The sequence below is a fragment of the Falco biarmicus genome, chromosome Z (assembly GCF_023638135.1).
Source record: "Falco biarmicus isolate bFalBia1 chromosome Z, bFalBia1.pri, whole genome shotgun sequence".
In the NCBI taxonomy this organism is placed as follows: Eukaryota; Metazoa; Chordata; class Aves; order Falconiformes; family Falconidae; genus Falco; species Falco biarmicus.
The window spans coordinates 33,063,329-33,080,975 of NC_079311.1; the positions used below are offsets into that span (position 1 = coordinate 33,063,329).

At 45.3% G+C, this 17,647-nt stretch overlaps 1 protein-coding gene across 10 annotated transcripts in view; it reads right to left on the reverse strand.

The window, feature by feature from the left end:
- The window catches only part of PSD3 (pleckstrin and Sec7 domain containing 3), a 140,452-nt gene that overhangs the window by 41,500 nt on the left and 81,305 nt on the right, over positions 1-17,647 (reverse strand). For 8 of the 10 annotated variants that reach the window (XM_056324301.1, XM_056324300.1, XM_056324302.1 and 5 more), the window contains one exon: positions 3,555-3,598. In XM_056324301.1, the coding sequence (XP_056180276.1) occupies positions 3,555-3,598 (44 nt within the window). Of the gene's footprint in view, positions 1-3,554; positions 3,599-4,773; positions 4,897-12,413; positions 12,649-17,647 lie in introns of those variants that run through there. The other 2 variants (XM_056324307.1, XM_056324303.1) reach the window with 2 other exon arrangements.

Below are 17,647 nucleotides of genomic sequence, written 5' to 3' on the forward strand. Positions count from 1 at the left end.
TTGAACCTAGAAAAAGGTGAGCTTCAGCACAGATCTTTATAACCCCTGTCTCAGCATCACAGTTTCCCGCAAGAAACACAGAAAGGATTTAGCAGTGCCCCTTTCCCACCATCACTGTCTCAAAGACCTATTTTTGTTTGGCTGGAAGGAGATGATTTTTTAGTGATCCACTCTTCCTAACCCATTCTGGATGGCATAACCAGTTCACAAAATCCTCCAGTGAAAGCACTTCCACAGCTTATCTAGGAAAAACTATTCCCTGGTTTAAAAGGCTTATTGCTAGAAAGCTTTTTTAAAATGTTGAACCCAAACTTCCCCTGTTTCAAATTTAAGCCCATCCACAATGGATGTGAATAATATTTCACACCCTTCTCCTCTGCAACAGCCTTTACACACTGAAAAAATTACACTCAGGTCCCTCTCCTCAGTGCTCCCTTTTCCAGCTAAACAAACCTAGCTCTTTTAATCTCACTGCTTTTGTTCACAGGATCTTGATTTTATTCCATCTTATGGGTGATGTTGGGGTTGAAGAACAGGAGTTTACCATTCAAGTGTGAAAAAACCTCATGGAAGTATCAAGTCCCTAAGGAAAATTTAAGCAGCATGAGAAATTACAACACAATTGCTGAAGCTACATGCACTCCTGGGGTGGTTCCAGTGACCTTAGCACCCTGAAAACAGGATCCATCAGACTAACTGGGTGAAACAGCACATAGCTTCACTGCAGTCAGTAGCAATTTCTGCCAATGACTTCAGTGAGGTCCGATCACTACTTAGTGCTTCACTTGCTGTTCAAAGAAATGAACCACAGTCCAACAGACAGGAGAGTTCTACAAATGTAAGCAGCAGAGAGGAAATATGGAATGGGACGAAAGAGAGAGAATAATAATATTTCTGATGGTTAGCTTTCCCATATTGCTTTTCTCTTTTTCTCCCAGGACACTGAAAAACAAGACGGTCAAGAGGAAACAGTAAGCAAAGTAAATGGCAAGCCAAGAAAATGGAAGAATGTTTTCTGGCAGTTCTGTTGCAAAAAATTGTCAGAAAATTTGGTGGGGTGCAGTGCAGAATAGGAGTGTGCATTCAGGCTCCCACATTCACTAGTTCAGGGTAAATTCCTGGACAGATCTCTTTATTTTACAGACCATGGTATCTGATTCACTTTTAACCTTTTGGAGAACTTGAATCTGGAACTACTGCAGAAAAAGAACAACAATGCAATTTTCTCTTCCAGAGCTGTACTCATGCTTCCCCGTTCATAAAGAATAAAGGAGTACTCCTGCTGAAAGTCTCTGAAGCACATCTGCTGTGCCACTTCTCTTGACTACAAAATTGGAGTCAATGGTAGCCTTTTCTTTCCGTAGGCTTTGGATCAGACTGCAATTCTACTGGAAATGGACAGCAAACCATGGAGGATGACGACACACCTAGCTCACAACTAGTAAAATAAGGATCACGAAGCAGTCTTCCCCCATCTGTGTCACTGTTGCCTATGGACTTATTGCCAGTCATTAATCCACCAAATAAGGTACTGCCAGAGCAGCTCTTTAACCGTTGCTTAGCTCATAAGACAGAGTCTTAGATCCTCAAAGAGATTCTGGCTGGAGGAAAGGCATTCCTCCACCATGCCAGCATTGCAAGACAGCTTATGCTGGGTTTTGCAGTCCTATTTCCACCTTTGCCTTACCTTCCATCCCTTCCTCTGCCAACTGCATCAGAGCAGCAAAGGGATACTCTTTGGAAAGAAGAGGGGATCTTCCTCAGTCCCATCACAGCAAACCCGACCATGTCCCCTTCCTATCCACCCTTCTCTGCAGATCACAACAAAGAGCAAGAGAGCGATGTGCCTCCTCCATATGGTTCAGGCAGTCCCAGGGCACCTTGGGGTGATTACTTTACAGCAACCACACACCTCTGTCAAAGTGAGGAGAGACATCTTCACACTCCCTTTTCCAGCCCACACCCTCAGTCTTAAAGGTAAAGGCACAGCCTCTTTGACTATGCCCGGAATGAGCTTTGCTTCTCAGCGTGGAAAGTAATTGTCACATCAGTCCCAGCTATCTGTCTGAGTTTCAGATTGGAATCAACAATTTTTCCCTTTGAGCATTCTACTGGGAGAAGCTGGATTTACACTCACGTTGCAGAGCCTTATTTAGGTAGGATTCTGATTTTTCCCTCTTCCAGCCTGCTTGCAATTTTTCCCCAAACAGTTCATTAGCAAGGGACATGGACTGGACTATGTAAATGCCAAAGCAGTTACCACCTATACAGGAGCAAGCTATCTCATAAATCACCTTGACTGAAGCTCACGGGAGCAGAGCCAGGCATGAGCCAGTTCCCACCTGGAGGCTGCCCAAGTGCATTAGACACGGTATGGTCTCTTGGCAAGAGCTGCAGGAAAATTCTGATATCAAGAAAGTCACATAAAGGATTCTGCTGTGTGTAAAGTACCTGTGAGAGAGTGTCTTGCAAACAGCTCTGGTGTTAGATTCACACAGCATATTCCAGGTCCAAGACACGGTCTGGGAAAATGTCTCCGACTGTGTATTTTATGAGCTCATCAAAGATGGCTCTTCTTGATGATTCTCCTTACCAGCACACCTTCCTCACTACTCTTGACATCACCTAATACACTTTTGAACAGGTGCTGCAATCCCAGCTGGAACTAGCAGCCCTTGTAACTAAGGTTGCACAGCCTGCCAAGAAATTCATTTGCAGATGATGAAATTAAAACAAGGAAGATCAGAAACCAATGGGCCTGCAAGACCTGTGGCAGTTGTAAGTACTTCTAGTACAAAAGGTGCAGGAGTATGCACCCCACACATATATCGTTCTCAAGAAAGGGAGTTTTCAGATATATAAATCCAGGCACATAAACATCTTGTATAGCCAAAACAGATAACAGACATCACTCTTTTATTGCTCCTTGCTGGCATACCTAGACCACATGAAACGTAAGCACCGAGAAATGTCAATTTAACACAATCAGAAGTTGAAGTTCACTCTCACCTGCATTATTTCCATAGTTAACAAGTGTTAGCCTGTCAAAGGCAGCTAAGGACAGGGGGATATCAGACTGTACAATTTATGATCTTTCGTATTAGGCTGTTGTCAAGTTATCCATAGTTAATCAGGAGACAAACCAAGACAATAAACCAACAGCAGGAAACTCAATCCAAGATGTGTGTTTCTATTCAGTGGTTCTGACATAATGTAACGAAAGATAAAGGGAGAAGTCAACTTCTGTTTTATTTATGCAGTTATAGAACAACAGAGGATTTCATTTCTCTCTTTTCAGGCTGAAGTTTCCTACTAAATGAAACGTCCTCTTTCCTTACAAATGCAGTTGGCTCCTATCATTAACAACTCCCCTTGCTGGAGAAACAGAGGAGGCAGTGTTGCCAGGTCATTCATTAACAGAAAAGCAAACTTATTACATTCCCTAGCTATCTTCTACACTCTTTGGAGCCCACTCAGATGGTGACATAGGATGTATGAACAGATTACTACATAGGTACTATTTTAAACTCGTAATTTCTATGCCATATACTTACACTGCCCATTCCAGCTTCTCATTCTTGATCGAATTGTAGAGGGCCTGCAAAGGGAGAGAAATGAGATGACATTATTGTTTGACGACATTATTGTTTGACCCCTGTTACACATACGTTAACAAGCTGAGGAAAATTACCTAATTAATACCAGCAAGAAATCTGTCTCTGATCAAGGAAGTACAGTATCTGCTTATGGTCTAATGCAAAAGTCTTGAGCAGAAATGTCACCTAAGCAAAAAAATATCAGAAGGCAGGGTTTGAGATTACAGTCATTTTCTCAAGTGGGTTATTGGGTTTTGTGGTTCGGCTTTTTTAAAATAACCCTGTTAAGTTTGCAAAAGCTTCAAGACTTGAAATTCAAGGTCCAATTCAATTCCTGATAGTGAGATTTTTTTGTCATTGACTTTAATGGGGCCAAGATTTTGCTGTATGGGCTTACCTGTAAAACTATGCCAGAATAGCCATCCAAATGTCCTAAGCCTCACAGCCACCTGACTGCTTTCCCAGTCACATCCCCAAACATAACCATGATCCATTTCAAAGACCAAAACAGAAAATTAATGATAAGCATCTTTCATGCTTGAAGACCAATGTCTTGGACTGCTGCCTGCTAACACTATTACTCTTTCAATTCATAGGAAAGATGCAAGTAGTTTTGACACCAAAGGTCACAGTTCTGTTGTAGATACCAGCCTGCAAAGAAAAGACTCTGGAAGCTGACTTAAGGGTGGGCATCAGACAGCTGGGATGGATTTCTTTTGAGAGGAAGTAGGCGTATCACTTGGATAAGTGTGTCTGCTTTCAGCCCTCCAGTAGCTGATGCATACAATGGGTAAATGCTATTACTACAAGCTAATGGAGTTCTTCAAATAGGCCACTTGACTCAAGTGAAGTATTTTGGTATGGAACGTCCCTGATTCTCACACTTACAATCCACATTTGTAATTTATCTTATATACATAGCTAGATTTACTCCCCCTGGCACATAACTCCTACACAGCCTCAAAATATGTTAACGTGTAGAAGAACTGTTGATGCACATGATTACCAAAAAGTAGCACATCAAGTATGAACAAGCCTGAAAATCACATACTATAATAGCTATGACACGCTCAACAGAAACATTAGCATTTTAATAGCCTTAACTCTGATCTAAAACAAAAAATGGTTTGGAAAACTGAAGAGTTGAAACTAGCCTTGTGAATATGCCACAGCTGAACTTGCACTGCGAATCCTATGAGCATATCCCACTGCTCATCCTGGGATCCACCAGCTCCCTCCGAAATCTTGCACCATTTGTTTGAAGATCCTTAACATTCAGCTGTGCGAAAATCTGGCTCGACTGAACCATACACAAGCAGATCAAACATAATGGTACAACTCACCTCACGCTGATGCTGCACAAGCAGCAACTTTCATCACAGTGCACTGTCAAAGTAGGCTTCTCTGAGAAACAGAACAGATACGACCCCCAGGAGGAAGCATCCCACATCCTACTTACACTGAGCTAGCAGAGAGAGAGACCCGCTGCTAACAGGGCTTTGCTGCGCTACTCACAGCAATATGAAGAAGTATTTCCAAATCTGGAGTTTTCACTGTCTATTTCTATATATCCTGTCTGCTCTAAATTTGTATAAGGAGTTCTGATCCAAAGGCAAACAGCCAAAGGTGAAAGAAACAACATTGCTGGCAGTTTGTAACCACTTTGCTTAATTTTCAGATGAAAGTTATCAAGAGATTTTAAGACCACCCTGCACGAAGCAAGAAAGCACTAACATTTCCCCCTCCCACCGTGCAGCCTGCAGTCCAGCAGAATTAGACACACCTCCATTTTTCTGCACAGGCTGATCCTGACACTGGGGTGTCACCCAATGTCTGCTATTAGAAGCCACTATGTTTCAGATGTTTTGGACAAAATCCTCCTCTTATTCTTTGACTTGCACTTTTGTTCCTATTACAATTAAAATGTTCTCTTATATTTTGAGCCAGAAAACTACTTCCAAATTGGACAAAATCCTCCTCTTATTCTTTGGCTTGCACTTTTCTTCCTATTACAATTAAAATGCTCTCTTATACTTTGAGCCAGAAAACTACTTCCAAATATAAGGCAAAGGGGCTGCATTTTTTCCCCAGTTGCTTCCCCATATTTTTTTTTTCAGAAGCAGTATTTTTTTCACTAGCTGGTTGGATAAACTTTTGAAACAGCAAAAACCTGGCCCAGGGTATCAGAAATGCCTTTTGCTGTTCTCTGACCCAAATGCCTACAAGATTGTGTCACAACCTCTGAAAATGAGCACCTGCCCTGTGCAGTACTACTTTGTATGTGATTTTACTGCTAAGAAAGTCTCTAGGGATCACTACAGCCAAAGAGCAAGACACACAAAAACAGCACTCCAGATTGGTGCGGGAACAACAAATGCCCCAGGCTTTTGCCTTGTGGAAAGTGACATGTGTTTGTCCCTATCTTTAATAATGAGCCAGGCTCCATCTTCCTTCTTTAGGGAGTAACAGACACCAGCCCAGTCATATGGCATACATCTGACTAAGGACACACTGTCCCTCATAGAGCATCAAATACAGTCTCTCAGAAAGTCTCTGCTATTCACAAAAATGAAGGAAAACCCTAGAGAGTATCCACAGGCCAGGCAGCTGTATACAGGGCATGTTCGGTGTGCCTACCAAGCACGTTCAGTGAGACCTCAGTAAGCAGACCTCTCAAGGGATGGAGATACATGAGTTCTCATGCCTGCCCCTCGACCCACCTCTCTGGCAGAGGCTGCTGCCAGGCTGCACACTCACCGCAGGACTCATGAGCCTTTTAGAGCTGCTTTACGCTCCTTCTCCAAAGCAATTTATGCTTTAACATTTTCCTGATGTCTGCTGGGCTCTCACATGATCTGGAGAAGAAAAATTTCTCCCTCCCATGTTTTGCAACCAGTAGCAGAAGTGTATAGGCCAGGACCTGCTCTATCATTTATGTCACGGCTGTTTCCCAAGGCCCTGATTCAGATAGCAGCTCTTTTCAGCACACGTATCTCCACAGTATGATTGAACCAAACAAACCTGGAGACAAGCATTTAAATGCTTTGCTAAATTGCAACAAAGCTGATCAGAGATTATGGCAGGGACACGACTTTCACCATACTTAACTAGCTACAAGGATAGGTTTTATTAACTCATGTTTTCTCCCTGGGAAACGAAGAATAAAAAAATATCTCTGATTTAAAGCAGTCTTACAGTTTGACAACAACCACAGCTTCTTACCTGCTAGCCTGGGAAGTGCTTGACAAATTTGTTATCTAAGCCAGAACACTGGAGGCTGGACCACAGCAGGGAATGTCAGAATGAATACTGCATGGATCTCATCTTGCAAGCTGGATCAATACCCCTTGGAAAGGGGAGAGACCATCTATCTCTTTTGGCACCCAAGGCTACTGTAGGCAGGATCCAACCCCCAGCTACCAACTACTCAGCAGTGTCCAACTTCACTGCTTCAATTCTTCAGCTCTATCACCACCACAGAAACTCCTTACAGTTTTCCCCTTTCTGAGAACTGCTGATCTCTGGGTCCAGCTCACCTGAGGCCCAGCAGGGTTCTAAGCTCCCTGACGAAACTAACACAGTTTTGAAGGGAGAATAAAAGAAATTAACGGTTGCTAGACACAACAGCAGACACTATCCTAGACACCTTCCTTATTTTAACTTCAATGCTGTTTCATACAGCTTCAATCTGACCCTTAGCAGACTGGTGTGTAAAAAAACAAGGGATTTGCTAGGTGTTTGCAGGATTTGTTAGCATTTGTTAGTAAACTAGGTAAGAAACTTACAGATTCTTTCTCTAGCCTGTAACTCTGTAAGAAGCTGTGGAATTCCATCCCTATTTTCCCCCTGTTAAACAGGTAGATGAACTACAAATCCAGGTTTTCACAAGCTCTCACCACTTGGTACTTTTATTCCAACTGTAAAGAGAAGCAAAACTATGCAGTCAGTGCTTCTGAAAACTCCTGTTTATTTTACAAAACTGCCAAGAAAAAAAAGGTCACTTGCCATCCTCACCTCCCTCCAAATCTTGTCACATGCACAAACCGTTGGACCCATTTAAACAGGCTGTTCTCGGCACCTGCCGACTGCCGACTGTGTGAGTCAGCCTCAGCATGCAGAAGCAGTGAACGAAAGAAAGGTACAACCAGGTGCGCCCACAGGGACAAAGACGTAACAAATTACCCAGATATTCATCTTGGTAAATCATCTAGGTAACAAGTAGGCACAGGATCTCCCAAGCCTGGTAGGGTGCAAGATGCTGAAGAGGTCCCAGGGGACCATGTGATCCCTTCCCTTGAAAGGCAACATAGGGGCTGGTTCTTGAAGCAGACTACTGACTTTCTGTACACACTAGCCCATTCAGAAAAACCTGCCAAGAGGGAAAGAAATACACGACGGATATTTTTTATACCTCCTCCATGCACAAAGGAGAAGGAGCCAGAAATGCCTGATGTGAGCTGGTAAACAGCCAAAACCAAAACTGAGTTCAAAGAGTCAGCAGGAATGAACCTGTCTTCTCTAGTCTTTGTTTCCTAGGCTCTCCACCTACACTCAGTTCCACCATGACTTCTGGAGTCATCCTTGGGGGAATGACCATCTGACCATAACAGGAGATGCGCCAGGTGGCTTTTGCTGCCCCCAGGACAGGGACGCACTTGTGCTCTCTGCCACCCTCCACTGCAGCCACTGTCAGAAGAAGCCCTGCCTGGGGACACTCCTCCTTCACCTCCAGCTGGCAGCAGCACAGCTGATCCCAGGCAGCCAAGGAAGTCCCAGTCACACCCTAGGGCAAAGACATGCTCAGCCTTTGCAGCCAGAAGTACTCAGTCGGAAGTTCAGCATCTCTCCCAGTCACTCAGCATCAGCTCATCAGCTCTGTCCCTGGCACCACAGCACACAGCCAGGCACGGTTGTTTATAGGAAGGAGGAAAAGGTAGCAGAACCCTACAAAAATAAAACAGGTAAATGAGGCAACAGATACTAGACGCTGCAGATGTCTGCACGCAGTCCTGATAGGTGTTAATATGCCCATCCTTTGGACCAGTGTCTGTCTCTGTGTCACTGCCTGCTGCCAGCTTTGGATGGGGTGAGACACATTGCTATATACCACTCCCAGTGTGCTGTTTAGGTGATTACCTGAAGGCTGACCCTCCCTCCAGAACTGTTGCCTGCATCCAGATCTACACTACTTCACCGTCTCCTATACGCCATCTTCCCTGAAAATCCAAATCTTGAAATTTTCTCCTGTCCTCATGCACAGATCTGTAACACCTGGTGAGGCGAGGATCAGGGTTCTGATCACTGAGTGCCTGTTAGCTCCTTGCCAGGCTCAAAGCCCACATGCCCCCCATGTCTCATGCATATTCCCCCTTCTGATGTGGATGCAGCAAGGATGCCAGAATAGTACCCCAAGAAGCCTGCGGGTTAGTGCACGGCATGGCATGTCTGCTGACACCACTCTCAATTTCAAATTCCACTGGTTTGTACAACAAACGTCCTTCTAACAAGCTGGCACACATTACTCATAAAACAGCACAGAGCTGTTCAGCAGCATATGGAACTGATGAATGTTGTTTTGGTGTGGGTGGAGATAGGGTTGATAGGAATGTTTTAGGGGGAAGGAAAGAAGATCATTTCACCCAGGGAATTTCAAGTGCGTCACCAACTGGAGGAGAACATTTCTAGGAGAAACTCCTCTGTTAAAAATCTGGTTTGTGTGGAGACAGGGGGGGAGGGGGAGGAGGAGAAAAAAGAAAGGAAAGATTGTACCAGATACATCATCACAAAATAGAAAAGGATGGTTACCTGGGGCTCTTGAGAGCCAAGAAATTAATGCCACACAAGAAATGTGTCCTCTATTAAACTGATCGATGGGGATTGCTAGAAAAGATTTGTTCTGTACTTGCTGGAGTGTTTCATCAGTGTTACTGGTAAAGGCAGCATACTGAATTATTATGGGTAAACAGAGGAAAGGCTAGAGAGAAGTGTTTCTTGATAGTGGAGCACCTACACAGCCTATTTCAGAAATCGTTTTATTGGCCCTGTGCATTTGCAGGCAGGACAGGCACAGGCACTCTGCAATTCAGTCCATGGCTGCAGGAAAACAGTCTGTCAGGAGGAGAGACTGCTGAGCACACCGGGTCACACAGACGATTCTAAGGTCCTCTGACTCACCTTGCACACAGCCTGGGTATCCTTTTTGCAGGTTCTCCTGCTGGCCTGAGGCTGTGATACCTGCCTATAACACACAACGAGGACGCATTACCTAGTGCACCCTGCATATGCACGGGTGGATGTGTGTGTGTATGTGCGCACAGAAGTACTACCTGATGTTTTTCAAGATGAAAAGTCCTCAGGCTACCTAGCTTCTTTAACACTGGCAGCAGGCACCATGTTGGTGCTTTGTTCATACTGGCTAGAGCATGAGGATATAAGACACTCTCTAGCTCAGCAAAATAGGCTGAGTCACCTAAGTGCAAAGTATCAGAGTATGTTCCTGAGGCACAAATGGGTTAAATCTGTCTCTTGCCCTGAGTCAGCTGAAGCAGTTGTGGAAATAGGTTTCAAGCATTGTTAATGAGTTTGTATGAGGAGCAGATGAAATATAAGGCAGTCCAGACACAAAGGGGGAAACACACGCACAGAAATATGGAAGAGTACAAGTCTACAAATCAAACCCTGCTTGAGACTGAGGGGATCTACATGGCATCACTGTCCAGAAAGCCCAGCCTAGAACTGAAGACATTCTGTAAGAGGTGATATACAAGCACACACACACACAGACTTAGACTGATAAAAAGACCTTTGCCACACTACACATTGGCAACAACTTCCAGGTCTCTTTCACCAGCACAGCAGTACAGAAAGCTAAAGCTCAAATATAAATCAGTTCTCTAAATCAGTGACATCTTAGCCAAATAGATGGGCAGACAAAGAACAGACGGGGAACAGACATATGGGAAGAACAGGGCTGCCCAAAATCACAAAACCAATCAGTGCCAGAGCTGCTTGTCATCTCGTCAAGTGGGCAGGCATCACTGATGGGCACGCAGGGATCTTCTCAGTCCCTCTGTAACACAGCTTTTACGGGTCTTAGATGTTCCACAGATACAAATGCCTTTGTATGAAATAAGCAAACAGCACTACAAACAAAACCAAAGCTGCAGTATGCTTCCCAACTTACTGAGCTAGGCAGAAGTGGGCATCTTTCACACAGCAGCCTACACTCAGGAGGCAGAAATACGAATCCCACAGAGGGATGAACACAGTGCGTTCATTACTGCAGTAGCTAACTAACTGTACCAGATACCATTCCTGGGGGAAAGTCTCTGCCCTGAGGATGTTACATTATGCATACACAGTGGACACAAAGCCTGGCAGAGGGAACAGCAGTTTAAGTGATAAGTGATTCACCCAATGTCAAAAGACCCCAGTTTCCATCATATGCAGAGACTTCTCGTACAGAAATCCTCCCATTGAATACAGTGTGATTATTCCCATGCCTAGGGTGACAGTGATCACAAAATCAGGTTGCAGACTTTACTCTGGCATTTGCTGGAGTAACAGATACTGCATCAGCAACAGCCTGAGAATGATGGCCATGCCATTTCTCTGCCACAACCTCAGCAGCACACCATTTCTTAGTTATGGTTAATAAGGCCCCCAAAACAGAGGTTCCTGAAATGGGCCTGAATAAAATACTTTATTCCTATTTGCGTTATTCTTTGATTAAGACTCTGCAGCTGAGGCACTGAAATACCATACAACCTGTAAGCCAGCAGAGAGTGATCTGCCAGGAACTACTGTGCAGCATTGGGATCTTTTCACCATAGCAGACGAGGTTTCTCTCAGGACAGATAAAAGATTTAGGGAAGGGACAGCACAGGAAGATGCATGCATATGCCTGCCTGTTTGTATGCACATGGATAAAAGACATGGTTAAATGCCTTTGGATGATGCTCTGAAATATTTCAGCCTCATTGAACACACCTTTACTAATGTTTTTATCTTCTAATCCCAAGGCAGAATTAATTTGCAGCAGGAATGAAATTAGAGGCATATTCAGTCACTGCATAAAGTTCATCCAACCCTTGGAGTCACGGAGCACCTTTGGGGAGGGAGATGGCTATTAAAGCTCTTGCCAGAGCTTCCCGAGTGCCTCTCAGTTACTGAGCAGGAGCAAGGAATGAGGAAAGAGATACTGCATGGAGTGTCAGTTGTTTGCCTAGGAACCGAACAACTGGGCTGGGCAAGGAGATGCTGCACGCAGCCACTGTAGCATCTGGGCATAGCCTGTGCTACTGACTGCTAGCTACAATACACTAATGTATTCCTATAAATGCATAAGTGATGCCTTCCTAATAAATACTTGACAGCAACATTTAATCATGCATGTAATTGAGACAACTAGCACCCACACCTACTAAACCACAGAGCTGCAGAGAAGGAGCAAAAATTATTTTTCTATAGAAAACCATTCCCATTAAACAGCTAATCCCAAGGGCATCACTTGCCAACCCTGGCACCTTTCCCAAGAGCAGAGCTTCGATTAGCATTCCCACTAGCAAGTTTTCACTGTTTACTATTGCACCAAGCTCAGTGACAGGGCATTCCTCTAAGACTCGATCACTATCACACACCAGACCTTTTTCACCTTCAAGTCTCTCCTCAAATCTAGAGATTATTTTCTGACCTGACAGCAATTCTGTGATCACTGCAGATCATCCAGAGCCCTTAATTCCTGCAGAGGGTAACCTTTTCAGTAACAACATCTCCACTCCTAGCCAAGAGAAACACAATGAATACTTAGTTATTTACCTTGCTTTCTTTAGTAGAAAACTCAGAGGAGTTGGAGATTTTCATAGATTTTGACCGATGGGACTGCCGCCAAAGAGATTCTTCTCGTGAGTATTTCACCGAACCTGAGGCTCTCACCCGGACTTTGCTGGTGCTCTGAACACTGTTAACTCCAATCATTTCCAAAAGTGAGTGTGCGGGATAGGGAAGAAGAAAGCTAATGGCACTCCCCAGTCCCCTGCAGAGGAGTTGGGAAAGGTTATGTCTGGAGAGCCCAGGCTCAAGCAATCAGTGTTTGCTTAAAGCGCACTAGGCTGTTTTCTCCAGCATCTTCAGGCACACTGTTTGGAGCCTGCCTGATTGTTCCAGGCATTGCTCACGTCACTGGAGGGGGGGGCGAGAAAAAGAAAACGAAGAGGCTGATTGATAGAAACTCCTCCCCTGCTCCACTCCTCTCTCTAGCATCGACTCTCCCTTCATACACACACAACAGCAAGACGGAAAGAGGTGGAGAGAAAGATCCTGGAACAAATGCTAGCAGATCAAGCAAGAGATTCATTTTCAGCTCACACAGCCACACTTCCCTGCCTGCAACAGCCTGCCATGCTCATTACTGCCTGCAATAACAAAGGACACCATAAAAAGAGTGTTCGATCACCTGCCAGCTACAGGCTTCTGGATGTGAGAAATACCGATGGATTCCCAAAGCACTAGAGAAACGAGTGAAAGCCCACAGCACTATAACAAAGTTCTGGCAAGCCCCAGAGAGATGCCCCAGCATAATTCCACAACTCTCAGCGTTTGCTCTCGCTAGACTGAGTCCTTGGGATGCCTTCCCAGGGGGCAAGGGGGAGCAAGACAACTTTGACACTAAGAGGGGCTTAGGGGAAAAAGAGATGCCTCTCCCAAGCTCACCAGCACAAACCAGTGGCAAAGCTGCGAGCGAGGAGCTGGGGACCCATCTCCCCCTGTCAGCACCCAGGAAAGCTGTAGCCATAGCCCGCCATGAGCAAACCGCACGCTCTGGCCAGCTGACCCTGTGAGCCATGCTGTTCCCAAGTGGCAATCTGTTCCTCCCCTGCAGGAAACCCACACTGCCCGGTGCTGGGGTGGCTACTGCCCATGGCGCGTGCACGCTGCAGGCACCATCCCAACCCGCATGCGCCCAGCTCCGCAGGCCAGGCACGTTTCCCCCCACGCACGGGGCATGGGGAGGCCGACGCCAATGGCAGGTGGTGCTCTTACCAGGGGTGGATGCACTATATAAGGCAAAAGAGAGATGTTTACCTCAGTGTTGCAAAAGCACCATCATTTCTGGCTCCTGGAGACCCAGAGCACAGCAGACTGTGCATTGCCATGGCAACCTGCTCCGATGAGAGGGAGAGATCTCCGCTCTGCTCAGCACTCAGCACCAGCACGGGGTCCTGGCAGCTGCCAGCACACACCGGGGGCAGGTGGAGCAGCTTGCACCGGGGCAGAAGTGGATGATCCCATCATCCCAAACTCAGAAGAGGCAAACAGCTTGTGCAGAGCAAGCATGAGGAGCTGGAAGGCTGCACAGCACGGGGACCTCACCGCAGGCTAACACCACAGGTTCAGCAGCCTGTCCATGCTGCCAGCCCACCAGGCAGGGCCAGGCCAGCACTCTGGGAGGACACTGGAGCCTCCTGTCCCACTCCCACCACCATGCACATGGACCTGCAAGTGTGTGCATGCGGCCAGGGACGAGGGGCCGCTGCCCTGGCACACCAACGCAAATGTCCTGTGCTGAAACACACTGGGTAGCTGAAAGCTGGGTGAAGGGGCTCTGGCCCCCATGCACGTCCGAGTCCTGTTCAGCGTCAACCAAGCCATGCTGAGGCAGAGATACAGTTTGTTCACTCTATGTCACGTGCAAAACAGCACCCAGGAGGAGATAAGAAGTAGATTAATTGAGTGGGCTTTCCCTCTGGTTACACCTTCTCAAGCATCTTGCAATCACACATTTACATCCTTAGTGGGCAAATGGCTAGACAGTCACATTATGGTCCTAGGTGCATTTTGCTCATAAAAGACACTGCTGCCTCCCCAGTATGCAGCAGCCTTTCAGTCAGCAGTCACCCTGTGCTCGTGTTACCCCCAAGGATGCTACAGGTGTAACCCTTCTCACAGACTGTAATAGGCGTGGACCATGCTGAAGGACAATGGTCAGTGGAACTGGGAACAAGGAGCCTAAATATCAATATAAAAGCTGTTGCTGGGGTGAGAAACTTCTGATTCCCCACAGATCCTGCGTCTGTTCTGCCTGAGGTACATACTTCTTCCCACCTGGCAAACATGCAAAATGCATTTTCATTTCCATGACAGTCAGGACACTTGCCCCCACCTCACACATTAAGATCAAATCCCAAGCATGCTCCAGCTTTTTTACACAAATCTGTCATTGCTAGGGGGTACCTGCAGGAACAGAGGACCCTTTTTCTCTGGCAACAAGCAATTGCATGCTCCAAGTTACTTGTGCCACTTCCCAGAAAAGGTTTTATGTTACTTAACCCATATGAAATTATCCACTGCTAGTGGAAAAGCTTTTCAAAGAAAATAGCTTCTTAGAGGAAATTCTCAGTGCAATCAAACAGCTCCAGAGGAGCTAAGCAGCAGGTCCCGACAGGTGCTATATAAATGGCCACAAATCACTCCCTATCCTAGCAGGCCCCTGCCTAGCAGATTATTCTTGCTCTCAGATTTATAAGGCCACCTCCCCAAGCACCCTCAACACATTTGAAATAATTATATTCCCTAAATATCACACACAGACCTAGGCCAATGTGAATTACACAGACCAATTTCATTATTAAACACAAGCTAGACTGAATCAGCGCAACATTTCTCTTCTGTTGCCCACAGCGCACTACCATTGCCGCTAAGTGTGCCAGCTCTTCACCTAGCATCCACTGAGCTAAGATTAGGAGATCCTCAGGCAGGACAGGAACAGGTCTGCATTCAGCTGTAACCGAGCAGCAGTCCAAAACGCCAAGGGTGACACACTGCATCTTGTTCAATTTTATTTTTTCCCCCCCAAAGGAGTATGGAAAACACTTCTCAGCTTACGCACTCCAAAAGACAGAGCCTCCTGAGATCATGCTTTTGAAGTCTTAAATGTCTTCAGCTCAGGGATTCAGCTCAGATTTCACCAGTGCCCCTGATTTTCATCTGCAAGTGATAATACAGCCCTGTACTCCTGACTGAGCCAGCAGCCCTCTGTACACAGTGACTATCTTCTTCTGGGAAAAGACCACTCTTCAACATTAGAGAAGGCCCACCATTTTAGAAATTAGTATGCACACAGAATTGATTTCTGTCTGTAACTGAGCAACAGGGATTTCTGAGGGAGAAGTGGGTTGTTAACATAAATAGAGGAACAGAAGGGATTTTTTTACAGAGGGGCTGAAATGGCTGTGCAACACCAGAAAAACAAAAGCTGTCCACACCCTGGGGACCCTCCGGGTGTGTCCAGAAGCCATGACCTTCCCCTTGATCAGAGGCCAGCAAAGAGGTGGTGGGAAAGGCGCAGAATGCAGATATTCAGTCAATATTTAGCCTGAACAACCCAGTGACACTACTGGGGTGACTAGAAGGATGGCGAGCCTATTTAGGGTCCCTTCCTACTCTAAGGAGGAAACCATAAACCAGCAGAGGGATTTGAAACCTGGGCCAGAACAAATGCAGGAGGGGAAAACCAGAGTCTCTACTCTTCCTTCCATCTCACCCTTTTAAACCACCCAAAAACTTGTCAGCCTACGGCAGACTACATCACCCACAGGTAGCCATTCCAACTTACTGTGCAATGAGCTCCTTCCCATCTCTTCCTCCCACCGGTCAAGTTTCCCTGGGAGGCCAAATGTACTCAGTCCTTGCTTGGTCCTCCTAACATAATTCAGCAAATCAACAAACACAAGAAGAAAAGCTGTGGAATTCAAAGTGAAATCCAATACTGGCTTTTAGGGACCAAACCCAAGGACCACATTATTGTGTCTGAAGAACTCTGTGTCTTCACACAAAGCCGCACAAATTCATTAGCATCACTTAAGCCTGATCCCAGTGACAAAAATACCAACAAAAGCCAACCAGATATGTAAACACACACACATCGATTACCCAAAATATACACTCAAAAGCCAGTAACATATTGGTGTAGCATAGAAAAGCGGCACTATTTAATGCTGCTATTAAATACTGCTTGTTAAATAAACAACATTACATCTTCCGTAACATTGCTTTCCTTCTTCCTTCATTCTTGGGGCTTTTTTTTCTCCCCAAAAAGGACAGGGAGGGGAAAGTTAATTCTTCTGGATAGGCTACTCATACACGATGGCTACAGAACTAGAGCTTAATAACTGATCAACAGTAAAACTCTTGAACTGACGTTCCTAAGATAATGACTTCTGAGGTGTGCTGACTAGGGGGAGCTGACAATCAACATTAAATCTAAATGTCTCCAGCTACCATCCCTGTAAACAGCAGAAATACTTGAGCAACGACTTCATTTCTACATGCATAAGCAACGAGGTCAACAGGAACCCTAACAGGGTAACAAGAGGTACGGTGGGAGAATGATGGATGCTGACAGAAAAATGCAAAATTATTAACCAAAATTACCGACCTACATCTCCCCATGACAGACCCCTATTCTCCACCAACCACAGTACGTTATATACCAGACATTCATGGAGATGCTGGGGTTTATCTCAATCTGAATTTACCAGCAAAAAACATCTGTTGATGTCCTCAAGAAAGAATCTTTTATTTTGTTATGGTTTATATTGTAGTACATACACCTGTACTACAGGCTCTGAAGGAATCTCTGGGGATGACTGATTCTCTTACAATATGGAAAGCAATCCTTACAATGGAAAGCAGTCAAATTACTACAGCCCAGAAAGCTATCCCATGTCAACTAGGCTACTGTAGCTACATAAGCGTGTGCTCTTAGACCACCACAACCAGGAAGCAAAGCACATCAACTCATAGCACCAGGAAAACAGGCATTGCTCCCATGACCCCATGAGTGCAACTCAAGTCTGTATGTTTTACTTTACATGAGAAGCAGGCTAAAAGCGCATTCACAGCCCACTAGCTTATGGTCACAGACACAAAGTTTTAGTACTGACTTTTTACATCAGTAAGAGCCTAAAAGTGAGCAGAGTAACAAAACCATATTGGCTAGTGAAAGACTAAATCGATCCTGGTTTCACTGTACCTCTCTGGGATCCATGCTA